General features: G+C 26.7%; 2 protein-coding genes across 2 annotated transcripts; both read left to right on the top strand.

The window, feature by feature from the left end:
• Window positions 1-1343: 1343 nt before the first annotated feature.
• Window positions 1344-21357, top strand: LOC135958807 (G-box-binding factor-like). Its single transcript, XM_065509709.1, has 2 exons — window positions 1344-1472; window positions 19995-21357. The coding sequence occupies exon 2, from the start codon at window positions 20146-20148 to the stop codon at window positions 20728-20730; it is 585 nt and encodes a 194-aa protein (XP_065365781.1). The 5' UTR covers window positions 1344-1472; window positions 19995-20145; the 3' UTR covers window positions 20731-21357.
• LOC135958552 (uncharacterized) lies at window positions 5526-8447 on the top strand. Its single transcript, XM_065509454.1, has one exon. It carries the CDS (start codon window positions 5526-5528, stop codon window positions 8445-8447), a length of 2922 nt encoding a protein of 973 aa, XP_065365526.1.
• Window positions 21358-21473: the final 116 nt, after the last annotated feature.

The raw sequence follows: 21473 nt of genomic DNA, 5'->3' as shown, positions 1-21473 counted from the left end.
AAATGTCCTCTCGAACATAGTAGGGGAAATAAAAAAAAATGAAATAAATCTTTAACTTCTAAACCAACAGTCCTAATTTAATAAAATTCCACGGCTATAGAGGAGGTGTAGCTGAGTCTATAAGTTTTGAATTTGAACGCACCAAAATGGGGTATCTCGGCTATATGAAAAATTAAAAATGATGCCAAATTTTTGTTCTCAATCTGATTTTAAATATTTATATAGTTGTAGAATCTACAAGAAGACAGCTACAAAAAATAGTTGACGAGATATTCACATTTGAAAATTAAAATTCTGGATTTTCCCTATTTTGTTCAAAATATACATTTTTGAATTATCAACAAATCTATTAGTAATAGGGAAAATTACTTATTTCAAAATCTTTACTGAGAGAAAAGGTATATTCATTTAAATAAAAAATATTTTAAAAAGTAGTTTTTTAAAAAAGTATGTCTAAACCTAAGTTTAGACAATAAACATAATAAAAGAATTTTTATATTTTATCCTTGAATTGAAAATTGTATGTTTTAAATTTTGTAAAATTATATATATAGTAACATATATGAATTCCAAATGTACTAAACATATATTTGAATTGTTAACTGAAAAATATGTATCACCTTAATTTAATTAAAGAATTTGAAGTTGCTAGCAACATATACTAACGGGAATGTTCCAAAAATTATTTGTATTTGTTGAGAACAGAAAATGTTGAAACATAAAATATAATTATAAATCGTTCACTTGGCACTTAGCAACAGGCTGAACAACTTCAAATTCGGAACTTCAATATTTACCTCAATTTTACTATATTTATATATTCAATTTTTTAAACACTTACCGTAAATTTAAATACTTACCGTAAATCCAAATACTTACCGTAACCTTAAAATATATACTTACCGTAACTCTAAATCATATACATACTTACCTTAACACAAACTTGTACTTGCCACAATTGAAGTTCTTCACCTACATATAAAACCAAACAAAAGGTAACAAAACCCCTGAAATAAAATCATTATAACGTTTTGAAAAGAAACTATTAATCTCTTTTATTTCTCTTCAAAACTCTATATAATTTTAATCACTAACTTTGAGTGATTAAAATTATAATCTTCCATTAAAGCTTCAACTCCCAAATCCCAAAGGCGTGGAAGATTTAAGGTAATCTGTCCCCATCAGATTATTTCATGGTCCTTCAAAAATTGAACTGGTCACCCTGGTTAATTTGACTCAATCAAACTCTCTTCACAACATAATGAGGTAAACGAAAAATCAACACCACACAATAAAATCAGTACAAAAACCAAAACCAAAGTGAGTACCTAAACCTTATTAATATATTATTCAACGGAAAACTTAAAATCGAGAAAATTAAAATTATAAAGAAAAGGGAAAACCGCTATAATTTAAACAAAAATATAAAATAAAGACAAAAGAATATAAAAATTACGCGAAAAATATAAAAAGTAAGTGATATAAAAACTAAAAGTTAAATTAAAAAAGTGAAAATTAATTTGGAAAAATAGAAAAAATTGCACATTCATGCATTAAAAAGCTAAACCAAATTTATTAAAACAACAAAAAGAAATAAAGTGCTAAAATAAAGAAAATTTTTTGTACACGATTAAATATTTGCATCAAAATTTACTTAATCGTTTATTGATTCCCTAATAGAATATACATATTCAAAAATTTAAGTGCGGTTAATATCCATATAGATATATTTGTTTAGTGATACACTATATATAATACATACAATTTAAAGAAAAAAATAAAAAATACATATGTATGTATGTAATTTGCTACAAGAAAGAAGTGCATATGTACATGAAAAAATTTATATATACATAAAATTTTTTTTAAAAATAGTGATACCCTAAGAAAAAAAAGACCGTTATAATTTGGTTTCTGTCTAGAAAAAAATAGTATACATACAAAATAATACAAAAAAGAAAAGAAAATCAAAGAAAAGAGAACAAAATAAGAAAAAATTGTTACTCAAATAAGAAATAAAATTCAACCACCAAAGTTTTTAATATCACTCAAGATCACGACAAGTAAGTTTTTTTTTGTTAGGAAACTCATTTTCTCATTTGTTCCTCTTAAATTTCGCAATTAAACAAAATAAAATTAAAAAAGTACTTTTGTTGAAAGTTATACAAGAAAAAATATAAAACACATATAAAAGAAAATTGCTATTTGATAAACATAAGAAACTAAAACAATTTAAAAATTTCAAAGTTAAGAGAACAAAGAAAAAATTTACTAAAAGAGAAAATATTTTCAACCCCCAAATTGTTACACAAAACAAGTAAATAATCTCACTCAACTAGAAAAAAAGAAATCAAGTAAATTTTTTATAAATAATTATTCTCATTTGTTCCTCTTAAAACTGAAAATTTAATTGCATAAGAAACATAAGAAAGTGATTTTGTTAAAAAATTTATTAAATTAAAAGATATACACAGGGAAAATTGATATAAATAAATAAAAAAACAAGTGAACATTCTTATATTGCATTCTCTTAAAATAAAACTCCTCCCCCAGATTGTTACAAAAATAAGAGAAAGCTCAATTCAATGACAAATTAACAAAAATAAAAGAAAGCACACACAAAAGAGAAACGAAACGATAAAATAACTCAATTGATATTTAGTCAGGGTTACCGTAGTGCCAATTAATATTAAAAAATTGCGTAAGATAAAATATTTTAAACATAATAAATTTGTACGTGGTTTTTATTTTCTAAAAAGAAAATAAAATTAAAAAGTTATGTGTATTTAAAATACATATACAGCCACAGCAAACAGGAACCAAATAAATAAAAAAAAAAGTAAAATTTCATAACAGTCTATTTAACGAACTCGTAAGTGGTTTTTATTTTCTAAAAAGAAGATAAAATTAAAAAGTTATGTGTATTCAAATACATATACAGCCACAACAAACAAAAAACAGATAAATGAAACAAGTAAATAACATCGAAAACAAATAATTAACAACGAAAACACTAAATTCGCTCTTTAATAAAGATAATATAAAAGGAAAAATTATCTAAATAAAATTACAAGGAATATTATAAAAAACACAATACTAAATAATTTTTAACCAAAACTTATTAATTTATTTCTTTACCCACTAACCGCTTATAATCCCACTCATACTTTAATATTTTATACTCTTATTACATCTACAATCTTGTTTAAAAACGAAATGTTAATTGTGTTCTCTTTATTGAGTTTAAAATAAAAACTCTTCAAGATAAAGCTCTGTATTAAAACATATGTTAAACTCACAAACTCTCTAAATATTGCTTTGCTTAAAAGATAAACAAAATTATTTGATCCCAATTACTCAATGTTCTTGTTTGAGTGGTTTCAATAATTATACAAAAAGAAAAAAGAAAGGGAAAGAGAATAACAAAAGAAAACAGTAATCTCAGCTTTTATGTTTGATTGGTACGCTACAAATTTAAACAAGGTATTATCCCTTAATCAAATGAACATGTACTGATTAAAATAAATTTCATAAAGCGTATGAAAATTTAAATCAAAGACAATATTAAAATAAATTCAATAAATCGTGAGAAAAATTAAAATTAGAAACATTTTAGAAAATTTTCAAGATTAAAATAAATTTCATAAAGCGTATGAAAATTTAAATCAAAAACAATATTAAATAAATTTCATAAAGTGTGTGAAAAATTAAAATCAGGAACATTCTAAAAAATTTTTTTTCAATTTATTAAAATAAATTTCATAAAGCGAATGAAAATCAAGGACAATTTAAAATTTTCGATTTATTAAAATAAATTTTCATAAAGCGAACGAAAATTAAAACTAAATACATTTTAAAATTATCGAATTATAAAATTTATAAGGCGTACGAAAATTAAAGAAATAAAGCAATTTAAGGAAAGAAAATAAATCATAATATGAAAAATTCTATGAAAATAAATAATATAGATAACTAGAGAATAAAAATCTAATATAGATAACTAGAGAATAAAAATCTAGCCCCAAATCTAAAAAATAATTTTAAATAGATACCAAAATCTATTGCTATTTCTCAAATAGCCCCAAATCTAACCAATATTTTAAATAGATACCAGAATCTATTGCTATTTCTAAAAATAGCCGCAATTCTAAAAAACAATTTAAATAGATACCAAAATCTATTGCTATTTCTCAAATAGCCCCAAATCTAAACAATATTTTAAATAGATACCAAAATCTATTGCTATTTCTAAAAATAGCCGCAATTCTAAAAAAATAATTTTAAATAGATACCAAAATCTATTGCTATTTCTCAAATAGCCCCAAATCTAAAAAATATTTTTAAATAGATACCAAAATCTATTGCTATTTCTAAAAATAGCCCCAAATCTACAAAATATATTATCACGATTTAAAAATCTATTGCTATTTCCCACATAGCTTCAAATCCATAAGAAATATTAAAACTAGATACCAAAGTCTAGTGCTATTGCCCAAATAGCCTCCAAGAAAAATAATTAATAACTTAATTAGAAGTTAAAATCTATCGCTATTCCCATTAGCACCAGTTCACAAAATTAAGTTAAAACTTGCCCAAATCAAATTGTCAAAATGGCTACGACATCGAAAAATACCTCTAATTCTGACCCTATTCTAAAGGAAGATTTTGTATTTAAATGCGATCATTTATTACAATTTTGCAAAAAGTTTAATACGATTCATGTCGAAGACCAAACTGAATCAGTTCTCGAGGTCAAGTTAAAGGACTTGGAATCGAGATGGGGTAATTTAGATTATTCTTATCAAAAAGTAATGACAGCTTCTGAAGAGTCAATAGACCCAGAATTCAAAGAAATTGCAAAAACAAATTTTGATGCGTGCATTGAAACATACTATCACTGCAATTCGCAAATAACCGACTTAGTGAAGACTTTTAGAGTCGACGCTTCTAATATGCAAGGCTTCAATACATCAGCTAGATTTTCCATACCCCAGCAAGCTTCCACTCAAAATTTTACACCTGACACCTCATGTATTAAACTTCCTCCTTGTGACACCGAAATTTTCAAAGGTAGTTATGAACAATGGCCATCATTTCGTGACATGTTCACGGCCGTATACATAAACCACCCAAAGGTAACACCAGTGACTAAATTATATCACCTCAGAAATAAAACGAGAAGTGAAGCGGGGGCAATAGTGAAGAGATATTCCCTTTCAAACGACAATTTTGATCTAGCGTGGAATGCACTAAAAACCCGCTATGAAAACAAAAGAGTTTTGGTAGACAATCAAATAAAAATCCTATTTGATATAACCTCGGCAACAAATGAGGATAGTGAGTCAATCAGGAGAATTCAATCATCCGTAAATGATTCCCTAGCTACTCTCAGAACGCTTGTCGTCGACGTAGAAAGCTGGGATCCTATTCTCATACGTTTAATCTCAACCAAACTTCCAAATGTTACACTTTCGCTATGGGAACAATCACTAACTTCTCCACGTGATCTTCCAAAGTGGAACTAAATGTCCCAATTCCTAGTGGACAGATATGAAGCTGTGGAACGTCTCAACAGCATAAAAACCACTAAAGATTGTTTCACTCTATCAGATACACCCAAATCTGATATACAGACATACATTTCCCAAGAAAATTTAAACTTGTCGTGCAAGTTATGCAAAGAAAACCACTCTTTGAGAATATGTCCAAAATTTCGAGCCTTCACGGTACAGCAAAGAGTAGATTATGTATTTAAAAATAAATTCTGCAATAATTGTCTAGCGTCATCTCATCTTAAAGCTAATTGTAGAAGTAAATACACTTGCCTACAATGTAAAAAGCCTCATCATACTTTGCTTCATATGAAGCCAAAAATACAACATGCTACTCAATCAGCAGAAAGATCGCAATATAAAGACTCTGCAATTAGTCACAACAATCAAAATCAAAATTCTTCCACAAATACTCAAATTTCAAGAATAAACCCACAAGATGAAATTCCTAGCACCTCAAGGCAATTTCAAGCCAACTGCTCTACATGCAGTGAAAATATATTGCTGCGAACAGCATTAATGCAAATAGAGCACAGAGGTGAACTTTTTACAATTAGAGCGTTAATTGATCCCGGTTCTCAACGAACTTTTCTAACAGAAAGAATTCGTAATCGTATTCAGTTACCCTATGAAAAATCTCATTTCAAAATCTACGGTATTGGCGGACAAAGGCAAACGGCAAACAAAGAATGCGAGCTTGTTTTGTACGCCAAAAGGTATGACTTACGAATCCCCATTAAAGCTATAGTGTTGCCAAAAGTAACAGAAGGACTTCCAGCGCACAATTTTGAAATACCGGACTCAACCGTTTTAAAAGAATTAGATCTAGCAGATACAACATTTAACAAATCTTCTCAGATAGATCTAATATTAGGAAATGATTATGAACACTCCATAAATATTGAAGGTATTAAGAAAAATGTTTGTGGTCAAACATCGGCCTATAATACTGTTTTTGGTTGGGTACTCAGTGGTCCCATCAAAACCCAAACTATCCAAACTTTTACCACTGCAGTCACACCATGTGAAACTGCAGATCTAAATAATACATTAAAAAGGTTTTGGGAACAGGAAGAAATTCCTACTTCTCATCCAAAAGCCATTGAACATGACATTTGTGAAAAGTTTTATACTCAAACTACTACTCGACAAGAGAATGGAAGGTACGTAGTTAGACTACCATTCAAATCAGAATTTCCCGACAAAGTTTCCCTAGGCTCATCTAGATATATTGCATTAGCTCAATATTCCAGCCTAGAGAAAACACTCGCAAAAGATCCAGAACTTCAAGCTCAATATAAATCAGTTCTGAATGATTATATAACCCTAGATCACATGGAAGAAACTTCTTCCAGTGAAATTGTATCTAAAGATAAATATTATTCCTTTTACTTACCACACCACGCAGTAGTTCGACCAGAACACAAAACAACCAAATTAAGAATCGTATTTAACGCATCAAGAAAATCAAAATCAAAAATCTCGCTCAATGATGTGTTACATACAGGTCCCACTCTGCAAAACGACTTAATTACTATAATCCTTAATTGGAGAAAATACCAATATGTGTTTAGTGGAGATATAGAAAAAATGTATCGCCAAATACTTGTTCACCCTTCAGATAGATCTTTTCAAAGAATATTATTTCAAAATGAGTCAGATGATCCAATTAAAGATTATCAATTAAAAACCGTCACTTTTGGCATAAATTGTGCTCCTTATCTCGCGATTCGGACACTTCTTCAACTCGCATCAGATTCCGAATTAGAATATCCTAGAGCAGCATCAGTTCTGCGAACAGAAACTTATGTCGATGACATTCTCTCAGGAGGTTATACGATTGAAGAAGCTCTTTCTGCCCAAACTGAACTTATAAAAACATTAAACTCAGCAAGGTTCCCATTAAGGAAAATCACTGCAAATGATCCTAGATTGCTTTCTCACATTCCAAAAGAGGATTTATATGACTCAGATTTTCTTCGCTTCCACGATGCAAGCTCTACCAAAACACTTGATATTAAGTGGAATGCGCTCTCAGACTCATTTTCCTATAATTTTGATCCATTTGAACAAGCTACAAAAATATCTAAGCGTCAGATTCTTTCATCAGTGGCAAAATTGTTTGATCCAGCTGGATGGCTCGCACCTATTGTTATAAGGGCAAAAACACTCATTCAACAACTATGGTTGGAATGCCTAGAATGGGATGAAGATGTATCACAAGAATCTCTACAAAAGTGGAATGAACTTGTACAAGATCTGTCTCAAGTGACAATAATTTCGATCTCTCGATGGATACAATATAATCCCTCAGACAAGATTCAATTGCATGGATTCTCAGATGCTTCCAAAATAGCATATTGTGCCACAATTTATTTGCGGTGTCAGACTAGATCCCAAACTACGTTCATTAATTTGTTAGTAGCGAAAAGTAAAGTTGCCCCTATTCAAACTGTTTCTCTGCCACGTTTGGAACTAAGTGGCGCAGTTCTCCTAGCGAATCTCGTCAATTATGTTACTTCATCATTTAAAATCAATACTGAAGAGATTCATTTGTGGACTGATTCCTCCATAACGCTAGGTTGGCTCTCAAAACCTCCTTCGACATGGGAAACATATGTCGCTAACAGAATAGCCCAAATTCACAGATTAGTGTCAGATGCAAAATGGCATCATGTCCCCTCTCACGATAACCCAGCAGATCTTGGTACCCGTGGTTGCAAGCCCCAAGATCTAGCACACAATTCTCTATGGTGGCATGGACCATCATGGCTTACTAAACCCTCAACAGAGTGGCCAAAAAGAAATCCACTTAAAACTTTAGATATATTAAAAAATGAAACCCAATCCCTACATACAGAAGTTCAAGACAGTGAAATTTTGAGTAGATTCTAATCTTATAGCAAAGCTTTACGAGTTGTATGCTATATGTTCAGATTTTATAAGAATTGCATAAAAAATTTACGAAAAAAGACTCATAAAGAGACTTTGATTAATCTAACACATGCGGAAATGAAATTTACGAAACCACGTCTAATTACTTTAGCTCAAGAAACATTTTATCCCGAAAGTAGTATAAATATGGGGTTTCTGGCGTGATTTAGATGCATTTTTTTCCTCTAAACTGGCAGTGAAGAGGAATATTGAAAAGTTGTTATGAGGAATATTGAAGAGCATTTTCTGAAATTACGGCAGCTACAATTTGATGACGAGGAATTGTTGGCAGAGAAAAAGGTAGCGACAATTTGATGACGAAGAATTGTTGGCAGAGAAAAAGGCAGCGACAATTTGTAAATTTTTGTTTTCTTGCTTCAGGTAATTTGAGTAATGTATAAAAATGCTTTGTGTGTTGTATTGTGTGGAATTGATTTTGTTTTTTTATTTCATTAGTTTTGTTGTACTATTGTGTAGAGGCTTTTAATAAAGTTTTAATAGGAGGGTTTATTTTCTTTTAATTAGTCTACATTAGGGTACACAATTTTTAATGGGATAATTTTTTTGTTTTTATTCACATTTAACATATTCATATCTAGAATACTTTTAAAATTAGTATATGGCTCAATATTTACACAACGAACGTAAATTAACATTCTTCTCAATTTGAAATTACAAAATGAAAATAGAATTTTAAAGCATACGCCAATTAAATCTCCTCAGTATAACATAAAATCTAAACAATTTTCATAGAAGCAAATATAACCACGAAAAATCTCTTTATTCAAATAAAAATTTAAATAACTATAACAGGTCTCACTAAGCCTTTAATTCACAAGTCTCCACTAAATATAACTTTAAAACGAAAATAAAATGTTAATAAAAGTCTTTACTTTAACCAAATTTTAAGAAAAAAATATGAATTACCTACTTAAAACAATATAAAATAAATCCCTACACCAGTTTTACAAATTTCAAACATTTTAATTTCAGAACAAGGTCTCAGATATAAAAATAAATTCACAAAATAAATATTTTAATCCAAATTTCATCCAAAATTTAAGAAACAATTACCAATTATTTAACTCCTACAAATCAATAATAAATTATATTCAAACTTAGTTTTCAGTCTTTATTTGGGAATTGAACTTTCAACCTCCTAATTGATAGATTAGCTCATTACCAAATAGCCTGTCGAGTCATCTCAACTATATAATAATAACTTTATAATAAAATAATAAAATTCTGGTTATTGAAATTACTTTTTAAACCCTAAACAACAATACTAGATGTATAATAAGGTCTCATTAAAAATAATTACAAGTCTCCACTTATTATAACTCCACTAAAACATAATTTTAACAATCAATGAAATCCCCTATAAAGTAAATAAAATTATCAATTAATGAAATGAAGAATAATAAAAATAGATTAATAATTTTTAATTCAAAATCAAATAAAGATTTCAAAATACAAAAATATAAATTTTAATATTAAACTACCTCAAGAGCATTAATGATCGAAATAATAATAAGCATTCAAAAAGAATTCTCCAGAATTTTCAACACAACATCTATTATAAAATTCTCCACTCAAACCTAACTTTGTCAAACAAATTTTAATCTCACATTTCTAACACAATATTTTAGATTCAAAAATCTAATTAAGCAGATAATAAAATTTATCATTTTTAAAACATAAAATTAAATCAACAACAACTTTAACCACAACTTCAAAAATCCAATATTTTCAAAGTTTACATCAAGTCTACATAAAATAATATGGTCTACAAAATATTTCAAACTATAAATATTAAAAATTTCTACAATTGCATAACAACTAATGAATAATATATTCAATTCAAGTTTAAAAATTTTCTACTTTTTTACATTTCTACTTTTATAATTTTTTACTTATCTACTTTTTACTTTTTTACATTTTTACTTTTATAATTTTTTACATTTCTACTTTTATAATTTTTTGCTTTTCTACTTTTTACTTTTTTACATTTCTACTTTTATAATTTTTTGCTTTTCTACTTTTTTTACTTTTCTACTTTTATAATTTTTACTTTTTTCTTTTCTACTTTTCTATTTTTTACATTTCTACTTTTTTTACTTTTTTACTTTTATAATTTTTACTTTTCTACTTTTTTACATTTCTACTTTTATAATTTTTACTTTTTACTTTTATAATTTTTTAAATTTCTGCTTTTATAATTTTTTGCTTTTCTACTTTTTACTTTTTTACATTTCTACTTTTATAATTTTTAGTTTTCTACTTTTTACTTTTATAATTTTTTACATTTCTACTTTTATAATTTTTTACTTTTCTACTTTTTTACTTTTCTACTTTTTTACATTTCTACTTTTATAATTTTTTGCTTTCCTACTTTTTTACTTTTCTACTTTTTTTTTACATTTGTACTTTTATAATTTTTTGCTTTTCTACTTTTTTTACTTTTCTACTGTTATAATTTTTACTTTTCTACTTTTCTATTTTTTACATTTCTACTTTTTTACTTTTCTACTTTTATAATTTTTACTTTTCTACTTTTTTTACTTTTTTACATTTCTATTTTTATAATTTTTACTTTTATAATTTTTTACATTTCTGCTTTTATAATTTTTTGCTTTTCTACTTTTTACTTTTTTACATTTCTACTTTTATAATTTTTAGTTTTCTACTTTTTACTTTTATAATTTTTTACATTTCTACTTTTATAATTTTTTACTTTTCTACTTTTTTACATTTCTACTTTTATAATTTTTTGCTTTTCTACTTTTTTACTTTTGTAATTTTTTACTTTTCTACTTTTTTTTACATTTCTACCTTTATAATTTTTTGCTTCTCTACTTTTTTTATTTTTCTACTTTTTACTTTTTTACATTTCTACTTTTATATTTTTTTACATTTCTACTTTTATAATTTTTTACTTTTTTTCTTTTCTACTTTTTACATTTCTACTTTCACAATTTTTTGCTTTTCTACTTTTTTTTACTTTTCTATTTCTACTTTTATAATTTTTACTTTTCTACTTTTTACATTTATAATTTTTTACATTTCTACTTTTATAATTTTTTGCTTTTCTACTTTTATAATTTTTTACTTTTATAATTTTTTGCTTTTCTACTTTTTACTTTTTTTACATTTCTACTTTTATAATTTTTTACATTTCTACTTTTATAATTTTTTGCTTTTCTACTTTTATAATTTTTACTTTTCCACTTTTTACATTTTTATTTTTATAATTTTTTACATTTCTACTTTTATAATTTTTTACTTTTTTACATTTCTACTTTTATAATTTTTTGTTTTTCTACTTTTTTACATTTCTACTTTTATAATTTTTTGCTTTTCTACTTTTTTTTACTTTTCTACTTCTACTTTTATAATTTTTACTTTTCTACTTTTATAATTTTTTACATTTCTACTTTTATAATTTTTTACTTTTCTACCTTTTTACTACTTTTTTACATTTCTACTTTCATAATTTTTTGCTTTTCTACTTTTTTACTTTTATAATTTTTTACTTTTCTACTTTTATAATTTTTAGTTTTTTCTTTTATACTTTTTTACTTTTCTACTTTTTTACATTTCTACTTTCATAATTTTTTGCTTTTATACTTTTTACATTTCTACTTTTATAATTTTTTGCTTTTCTACTTTTTACTTTTTTTAATTTTTTACATTTTTACTTTTATAATTTTTTGCTTTTCTACTTTTTTACATTTCAGAACACATTAATCATAATGAAATAATCCAGACACTTCGATTACATGAAAAATTAGGTTTTACATATAAATTTACATATAAAAACATGGGTTTTTATAATACATATTGCTTAACAATTTCTATATTACATATGTATGTACTTATTTGAATTGAAATAATTTTTTTATTTTAGAAAACTCGGTCAAGCCCGACCATATAATACCCTACACTAAGTAAATGACCAAAAAAATTGGGTAACATGACTTCCGTATATATAAAACTTATTTGCAGAGAAATTTGTATAGATACCTATAAAAATTAAACATTTATGATCGATAAAGTCCAATTTCTGGTGGACATTTGTATGGGGGCTAGGTAAAATAATGGACCGATTTCAGCTAGTTTCAATAGGATTCGTCATTGGAAATATCTTCAAAATTGCGACCTGTACTTTTCGCACAAGGTTTACATGGATAGCCAGCCAGCCATGAAAACTGAATTCAATAAATGAATCAACAACACAAAGAGGGTCAACAACCCAACTCTGTAAAAATGCATTGAAAATTCGTTATCAGATACTATGTTCAAGGTTAAATTCGAAGAAATTTTTATTTTATTTTAAATATTAATGTGTTTTAAATTACAACTTAATACCGGCACGCGACAAACAAAAAAACTATGCATTCTATGGGAAAATACATTTTGCTTACGCCACAATTTAACATTTTTATAAATTCATTTATTTTTTTGTTTTTAAATAATTTGGGATTGCAAAAAAATTATGAAATGAAAACTAAATCGCATAAGTGAAGTAACAACACAATGCAGGTCAATAACCAACATGGTGGAAATGCATTAAAGATTCATATTTGAAAATATGTTCAAGGTTAAATTCAACGGAAATGAAAAAATTTGTAAAAAAAAAACATAATTTTGCTTTCAAGAAAGCAAAACCAACAACAACAACCAGTAAATTAACTTGATTTTGTTTGAAAACAAGTATGTGAAATCTCATGATAATTACATGATTTGTGGATTATCGAGTCGATTTTAAAAAATCGAGTGTAAAAATAAATTTTATTCAAATACACTCGATTTTTTAAAATCGACTCGATAATCCACAAATCATGTAATTATCATGAGATTTCACATACTTGTTTTCAAACAAAATCAAGTAAATTTACTGGTTGTTGTTGTTGGTTTTGCTTTCTTGAAAGCAAAATTATGTTTTTTTTTTTACAAATTTTTTCATTTCCGTTGAATTTAACCTTGAACATATTTTCAAATATGAATCTTTAATGCATTTCCACCATGTTGGTTATTGACCTGCATTGTGTTGTTACTTCACTTATGCGATTCAGTTTTCATTTCATAATTTTTTTGCAATCCCAAATTATTTAAAAACAAAAAAATAAATGAATTTATAAAAATGTTAAATTGTGGCGTAAGCAAAATGTATTTTCCCATAGAATGCATAGTTTTTTTGTTTGTCGCGTGCCGGTATTAAGTTGTAATTTAAAACACATTAATATTTAAAATAAAATAAAAATTTCTTCGAATTTAACCTTGAACATAGTATCTGATAACGAATTTTCAATGCATTTTTACAGAGTTGGGTTGTTGACCCTCTTTGTGTTGTTGATTCATTTATTGAATTCAGTTTTCATGGCTGGCTGGCTATCCATGTAAACCTTGTGCGAAAAGTACAGGTCGCAATTTTGAAGATATTTCCAATGACGAATCCTATTGAAACTAGCTGAAATCGGTCCATTATTTTACCTAGCCCCCATACAAATGTCCACCAGAAATTGGACTTTATCGATCATAAATGTTTAATTTTTATAGGTATCTATACAAATTTCTCTGCAAATAAGTTTTATATATACGGAAGTCATGTTACCCAATTTTTTTGGTCATTTACTTAGTGTAGGGTATTATATGGTCGGGCTAGAAATTGTTAAGCAATATGTATTATAAAAACCCATGTTTTTATATGTAAATTTATATGTAAAACCTAATTTTTCATGTAATCGAAGTGTCTGGATTATTTCATGATTAATGTGTTCTGAAATGTAAAAAAGTAGAAAAGCAAAAAATTATAAAAGTAAAAATGTAAAAAATTAAAAAAAGTAAAAAGTAGAAAAGCAAAAAATTATAAAAGTAGAAATGTAAAAAGTATAAAAGCAAAAAATTATGAAAGTAGAAATGTAAAAAAGTAGAAAAGTAAAAAAGTATAAAAGAAAAAACTAAAAATTATAAAAGTAAAAAATTATAAAAGTAAAAAAGTAGAAAAGCAAAAAATTATGAAAGTAGAAATGTAAAAAAGTAGTAAAAAGGTAGAAAAGTAAAAAATTATAAAAGTAGAAATGTAAAAAATTATAAAAGTAGAAAAGTAAAAATTATAAAAGTAGAAGTAGAAAAGTAAAAAAAAGTAGAAAAGCAAAAAATTATAAAAGTAGAAATGTAAAAAAGTAGAAAAACAAAAAATTATAAAAGTAGAAATGTAAAAAAGTAAAAAATTATAAAAGTAGAAATGTAAAAAATTATAAAAATAAAAATGTAAAAAGTGGAAAAGTAAAAATTATAAAAGTAGAAAAGCAAAAAATTATAAAAGTAGAAATGTAAAAAAAGTAAAAAGTAGAAAAGCAAAAAATTATAAAAGTAGAAATGTAAAAAGTAGAACAGAAAAAAGTAAAAATTATAAAAGTAGAAAAGTAGAAAATCAAAAAATTATAAAAGTAGAAAATTAAAAAATTATAAAAGTAGAAATGTAAAAAATTATAAAAGTAAAAAGTAAAAATTATAAAAGTAGAAGTAGAAATGTAAAAAAAAGTTGAAAAGCAAAAAATTATAAAAGTAGAAATGTAAAAAAGTAGAAAAGTAAAAAAGTAGAAAAGCAAAAAATTATAAAAGTAGAAATTTAAAAAATTATAAAAGTAAAAATGCAAAAAGTAAAAAGTAGAAAACTAAAAATTATAAAAGTAGAAATGTAAAAAAGTAAAAAGTAGAAAAGCAAAAAATTATAAAAGTAGAAATTTAAAAAATTATGACAGTAAAAATGTAAAAAGTAAAAATTATAAAAGTAGAAGTAGAAGTAGAAAATTAAAAAAAAGTAGAAAAGCAAAAAATTATAAAAGTAGAAATGTAAAAAAGTAGAAAAGTAAAAAAAATTATAAAAGTAGAAATTATAAAAGTAAAAAAGTAGAAAAGTAAAAATTATAAAAGTAGAAGTAGAAAAGCAAAAAATTATAAAAGTAGAAATGTAAAAAAGTAAAAATTAGAAAAGTAGAAATGTAAAAAAAGTAGAAAAGCAAAAAATTATAAAAGTAAAAAATTATAAAAGTAGAAAAGCAAAAAATTATAAAAGTAGAAATGTAAAAAATTATAAAAGTAAAAATGTAAAAAGTAGAAAAGTAAAAATTATAAAAGTAGAAATAGAAAAGTAAAAAAAAGTAGAAAAGCAAAAAATTGTGAAAGTAGAAATGTAAAAAGTAGAAAAGAAAAAAAGAAAAAAAGTAGAAAAGTAAAAAATTATAAAAGAAGAAATGTAAAAAAATATAAAAGTAGAAATGTAAAAAAGTAAAAAGTAGAAAAATAAAAAAAGTAGAGAAGCAAAAAATTATAAAGGTAGAAATGTAAAAAAAAGTAGAAAAGTAAAAAATTACAAAAGTAAAAAAGTAGAAAAGCAAAAAATTATAAAAGTAGAAATGTAAAAAAGTAGAAAAGTAAAAAATTATAAAAGTAGAAATGTAAAAAATTATAAAAGTAGAAATGTAAAAAAGTAAAAAGTAGAAAAGCAAAAAATTATAAAAGCAGAAATGTAAAAAATTATAAAAGTAGAAATGTAAAAAAGTAAAAAAAGTAGAAAAGTAAAAATTATAAAAGTAGAAAAGTAAAAAAGTAGAAATGTAAAAAATAGAAAAGTAGAAAAGTAAAAATTATAACAGTAGAAAAGTAAAAAAAGTAGAAAAGCAAAAAATTATAAAAGTAGAAATGTAAAAAAAAAAGTAGAAAAGTAAAAAAGTAGGAAAGCAAAAAATTATAAAAGTAGAAATGTAAAAAAGTAGAAAAGTAAAAAAGTAGAAAAGTAAAAAATTATAAAAGTAGAAATGTAAAAAATTATAAAAGTAAAAAGTAGAAAACTAAAAATTATAAAAGTAGAAATGTAAAAAAGTAAAAAGTAGAAAAGCAAAAAATTATAAAAGCAGAAATTTAAAAAATTATAAAAGTAAAAAGTAAAAATTATAAAAGTAGAAATGTAAAAAAGTAGAAAAGTAAAAATTATAAAAGTAAAAAAGTAAAAAAAGTAGAAATGTAAAAAATAGAAAAGTAGAAAAGAAAAAAGTAAAAATTATAAAAGTAGAAAAGTAAAAAAAGTAGAAAAGCAAAAAATTATAAAAGTAGAAATGTAAAAAAGTAAAAAGTAGAAAAGCAAAAAATTATAAAAGTAGAAATGTAAAAAATTATAAAAGTAAAAATGTAAAAAAGTAAAAAGTAGATAAGTAAAAAATTATAAAAGTAGAAATGTAAAAAAGTAGAAAATTTTTAAACTTGAATTGAATATATTATTCATTAGTTGTTATGCAATTGTAGAAATTTTTAATATTTATAGTTTGAAATATTTTGTAGACCATATTATTTTATGTAGACTTGATGTAAACTTTGAAAATATTGGATTTTTGAAGTTGTGGTTAAAGTTGTTGTTGATTTAATTTTATGTTTTAAAAATGATAAATTTTATTATCTGCTTAATTAGATTTTTGAATCTAAAATATTGTGTTAGAAATGTGAGATTAAAATTTGTTTGACAAAGTTAGGTTTGAGTGGAGAATTTTATAATAGATGTTGTGTTGAAAATTCTGGAGAATTCTTTTTGAATGCTTATTATTATTTCGATCATTAATGCTCTTGAGGTAGTTTAATATTAAAATTTATATTTTTGTATTTTGAAATCTTTATTTGATTTTGAATTAAAAATTATTAATCTATTTTTATTATTCTTCATTTCATTAATTGATAATTTTATTTACTTTATAGGGGATTTCATTGATTGTTAAAATTATGTTTTAGTGGAGTTATAATAAGTGGAGACTTGTAATTATTTTTAATGAGACCTTATTATACATCTAGTATTGTTGTTTAGGGTTTAAAAAGTAATTTCAATAACCAGAATTTTATTATAAAGTTATTATTATATAGTTGAGATGACTCGACAGGCTATTTGGTAATGAGCTAATCTATCAATTAGGAGGTTGAAAGTTCAATTCCCAAATAAAGACTGAAAACTAAGTTTGAATATAATTTATTATTGATTTGTAGCAGTTAAATAATTGGTAATTGTTTCTTAAATTTTGGATGAAATTTGGATTAAAATATTTATTTTGTGAATTTATTTTTATATCTGAGACCTTGTTCTGAAATTAAAATGTTTGAAATTTGTAAAACTGGTGTAGGGATTTATTTTATATTGTTTTAAGTAGGTAATTCATATTTTTTTCTTAAAATTTGGTTAAAGTAAAGACTTTTATTAACATTTTATTTTCGTTTTAAAGTTATATTTAGTGGAGACTTGTGAATTAAAGGCTTAGTGAGACCTGTTATAGTTATTTAAATTTTTATTTGAATAAAGAGATTTTTCGTGGTTATATTTGCTTCTATGAAAATTGTTTAGATTTTATGTTATACTGAGGAGATTTAAGTGGCGTATGCTTTAAAATTCTATTTTCATTTTGTAATTTCAAATTGAGAAGAATGTTAATTTACGTTCGTTGTGTAAATATTGAGCCATATACTAATTTTAAAAGTATTCTAGATATGAATATGTTAAATGTGAATAAAAACAAAAAAATTATCCCATTAAAAATTGTGTACCCTAATGTAGACTAATTAAAAGAAAATAAACCCTCCTATTAAAACTTTATTAAAAGCCTCTACACAATAGTACAACAAAACTAATGAAATAAAAAAAAAACAAAATCAATTCCACACAATACAACACACAAAGCATTTTTATACATTACTCAAATTACCTGAAGCAAGAAAACAAAAATTTACAAATTGTCGCTGCCTTTTTCTCTGCCAACAATTCTTCGTCATCAAATTGTCGCTACCTTTTTCTCTGCCAACAATTCCTCGTCATCAAATTGTAGCTGCCTTAATTTCAGAAAATGCTCTTCAATATTCCTCATAACAACTTTTCAATATTCCTCTTCACTGCCAGTTTAGAGGAAAAAAATTCCTCTAAATCACGCCAGAAACCCCATATTTATACTACTCCCGAAGAATACAAATGTTTGAAAGCCTCTAAAAATTTGCCAAATAAAAGTCCCCTAAACACTTTAAATCCATTTTTGGACTCAGACTTAATTCTTCGAGCAAACGGTAGATTAGTTAACTCAACTCTTCCATACAATGAGCGTTACCCTATAATTCTCCCAGGTAACTCACAATTCTGTCGTTTGTATCTTAAATATTTACATCAATTTCTGTATCATGCTGAATGCAGCCAAATGTGCAGAATGATACAAACAGAATATTTTATAACAAGGCTTAAACCTAGAGTAAAGAGCATAATACGCAACTGTAAAATTTGCATAATACAAAGGCAAAAGCCCTGTTCCCAAATTATGGCTCCCTTACCACCTGAACGGTGCACTTTATCGCCACCATTTCAGTCAACAGGCGTTGACTTCGCTGGGCCTTTTGAGCTCAAGGTCTCTCCCTTACGCAATTCCACTTATGTTAAAGGTTACGTCTGCGTTTTTGTGTGCTTCAGTGTAAGAGCTATTCACTTAGAAGCCTGCTCTGATCTAAGTACGGCGGCGTTTCAAGCCGCATTCGCTCGATTCGTCGGGAGGCGGGGCCTCCCCCAAAGGGTTACAACGGAAAGAACTTTCTTGGGGCAAGTAGAGCTCTAGAACGCGAATTCGCAACATTTCTCAGAAACTCAGCTCAAGATATCTCCCAAAAATATATAGCTCACGGGTTTGAATGGAAATTTATACCTCCTCACGCTCCTCATATGGGCGGCTTATGGGAAGCCGCTGTAAAGAGCTTTAAGTTTCATTTTAAGCGTGTAGCAGGCGCTCAGAAATTCAACTTTGAGGAATTCTCTACCATACTGGCGCGAATTGAAGCTGTTCTCAACTCTCGCCCAATCTCTGCCCTATCAGAAGATCCATCTGACTTAACAGCACTAACTCCAGGACATTTCCTAAGAGGGTCTCCTTTAATGGCCTTTCCCGAGCAAACTTATGAAAATATCTCTGTTATAAACCGATGGGAAAAGTTGAAAGCCATTCATCACCAGTTTTCCATACGATGGAAGGAGGAATATTTAAAATCTTTACATAAACGCTATAAGTGGAAAAACTGTGCTCCAAACCGTCAAATAGGCGACCTAGTAGTCGTAATTGATGACTTGTTACCACCTCATGAGTGGCGTCTAGGTAGGATTGAGAAAATTTTCCATGGTACAGATAAAAACGCTCGTATTGCGGAGATACGCACATCTTCTGGACTGGTAACTAGACCCATAGTAAAGTTATGCTATCTACCATTTTTAGGCAACTAGAGATTTCACAAGAAGCATATTTCACACATATATTAAGAATCATAAGATTACTTATAATACTACACTCATTTCCTATCATTATTAAATATAACTCATTAATAACCCAACTCTAATCCGATTTCCTACTAAATCTACTCTTTTCCAGCTTCCAATTGAATTTTAACTCGCAAACTAATCAATTTGTTTTGTCTCTTCTGTTAATCTCCATTTATTAATAATAGATCTAACCGCAGACTAACGGCAACAAGAATTACAAGCCCAAGCCGTAACCTCATTAGCAACAACAGCCATCAGCCAAGAGATTTAGAGGTATTTTACTGCCTAATATGCAGGGGGTACCACGGCTTAAGGTTCTGCCGGAAGTTCAAGAAGATGTCAGTAGAGAAGAGGAGGGAAGTGGTTGGAAATCTAGGCTACTGTTTCAACTGCTTGGCTAGGAGCCATAATCTAAATTCTTGCTCATCTATGGGAGCGTGCAAAAGATGCGACCAATTACACCACACGTTGTTGCATCCGCCACGTCGCCAAGAACGGCAGCGAAGAGGTGCATCGCCAAACCGAAGCACGTCAAGCCCCCAACGCCATTCAGCCAGCCCTAGAAGACCACATATTCAACATCAGAGTCGTCAACTTCATCGTCAGAATCTTCAACCTCAGCATCAGAATCTTCAACTTCAGCATCAGAGTCGTCAACTTCAGCGTCAGAGTAGTCAACTTCATCATCATCGTCAACAACGTCAACGTCATCATCAACAACGTCAAAATCAACAACATCAGCGTCATCAACATCAACAACAACATCGTCATCACCAGCAGCAACAACAACAACATCGTCAGCAGCAGGAAATTCAGCCACCTACAGCACAACCATCCAATTTACAACAGCCAAATGCGCATATTTTAGCCGAGGCCATAAAATCACTGGCCGATGTGTTGTGTGTTACCAGTAAACAATAATAATAGCAAATGCCGAGGCCGGCGCCATGTCTAAACCTAAGTTTAGACAATAAACATAATAAAATAATTTTTATATTTTATCCTTGAATTGAAAATTGTATGATTTAAATTTTGTAAAATTATATATATAGTAACATATATGAATTCCAAATGTACTATTTATCTAAACATATATTTGAATTGTTAACTGAAAAATATGTATCACCTTAATTTAATTAAAGAATTTGAAGTTGCTAGCAACATATACTAACGGGAATGTTCCAAAAATTATTTGTATTTGTTGAGAACAGAAAATGTTGAAACATAAAATATAATTATAAATCGTTCACTTGGCACTTAGCAACAGGCTGAACAACTTCAAATTCGGAACTTCAATATTTACCTCAATTTTACTATATTTATATATTCAATTTTTTAAACACTTACCGTAAATTTAAATACTTACCGTAAATCTAAATACTTACCGTAACCTTAAAATATATACTTACCGTAACTCTAAATCATATACATACTTACCTTAACACAAACTTGTACTTGCCACAATTGAAGTTCTTCACCTACATATAAAACCAAACAAAAGGTAACAAAACCCCTGAAATAAAATCATTATAACGTTTTGAAAAGAAACTATTAATCTCTTTTATTTCTCTTCAAAACTCTATATAATTTTAATCACTAACTTTGAGTGATTAAAATTATAATCTTCCATTAAAGCTTCAACTCCCAAATCCCAAAGGCGTGGA

Source organism: Calliphora vicina, chromosome 4 (genome assembly GCF_958450345.1).
Source record: "Calliphora vicina chromosome 4, idCalVici1.1, whole genome shotgun sequence".
NCBI classification, from domain to species: Eukaryota; Metazoa; Arthropoda; class Insecta; order Diptera; family Calliphoridae; genus Calliphora; species Calliphora vicina.
Note: the sequence above shows the minus strand (reverse complement) of the source record. Positions and strands in the feature narration are given on the sequence as shown.

Bases quoted from the DNA above. Each gene is read 5' to 3' on its own strand.
- LOC135958552 (XM_065509454.1), top strand. From the start codon at position 5,526: ATGTCCCAATTCCTAGTGGACAGATATGAAGCTGTGGAACGTCTCAAC.
- LOC135958807 (XM_065509709.1), top strand. From the start codon at position 20,146: ATGTCAGTAGAGAAGAGGAGGGAAGTGGTTGGAAATCTAGGCTACTGT.